Source organism: Octopus bimaculoides, chromosome 12, assembly GCF_001194135.2.
Source record: "Octopus bimaculoides isolate UCB-OBI-ISO-001 chromosome 12, ASM119413v2, whole genome shotgun sequence".
NCBI classification, from domain to species: domain Eukaryota; kingdom Metazoa; phylum Mollusca; class Cephalopoda; order Octopoda; family Octopodidae; genus Octopus; species Octopus bimaculoides.
In genome coordinates, this window is record NC_068992.1 from 3,389,692 (window position 1) to 3,390,537 (window position 846).

The window sequence follows — 846 nt, forward strand, 5'->3', positions numbered from 1 at the left end:
GAAAATGGGGTGGTGGGGGGACAGGCGGAAGTCTTTCCCAATTCTTTTTTTCAGAATCATAATCTCCATGTTTTTCTACGTATTTCGCCAAATTTTTTTTTTTTTAAAGTGAAAATTAAAAAAATGGGGGAATGGGGAGAATTAAAATTTCAAAATGCTTTTTTTTTTGTAGATTCGGAAACTCCGCCATCGATATAGTGTGTTCCCGTCAAAAAAAAAAAAAAAAGCAAAAAATCCCAAAGTGAGTGCGGTCCTTGATATTTACTTCCGTGGGAATACCACACTTGAAGTTCTTCGAAATTGGTTTTATGTTTTCTGTAACCTAAACGAATGCCACCTGGCGGTTAACGAAATTGTGGATCTCGAGTTACCCCCCTTACATTTTCTTGGAAATAATTCAGGATGTGACTGGTTCCTCTTTAAATTATTCTTCTTTGTCGATGGAAGGAATTCAGAACCAACAATGAATTTTACAGAAAAGCAGAAAACAGGTTGTCGTGAACTACTTAACCAATTCGATTATGAAGTCATTCTGTCGCTGTCGAACACAGTAACTAGAAAATCTATTTCTGTGGTCAGCAGAAAAGGTAGAATTCTTTATTTACATTCACTTCAAAACTATCCAACTATCTCGTCAGGGGATCATGTACCTGGAAATAATAATAATTATAGTTATAATTATAACACTCTAAACGTTTTATTTATTGGAAGTTAATTAAATTTCTGGTTATAGAGTGGCGAATCGTTTCGTATCCAGAGAGCGCTTAGGCGGACTCCAGTGACCGGGGGTTATATATATATATACATACATATATATATATATATATATATATATATATATATATA

General features: G+C 34.0%; 1 protein-coding gene across 1 annotated transcript in view; it reads left to right on the plus strand.

Annotated features, from left to right (window-relative positions):
• Positions 1–273: 273 nt before the first annotated feature.
• LOC106868244 (uncharacterized) overlaps positions 274–846 on the plus strand; it is a 7,412-nt gene continuing 6,839 nt past the window's right edge. The window contains exon 1 of the mRNA XM_052972243.1: positions 274–587. Coding sequence (XP_052828203.1) covers positions 464–587 — 124 coding nt within the window. The 5' untranslated portion in view covers positions 274–463. The remainder of the gene's footprint in view (positions 588–846) is intronic.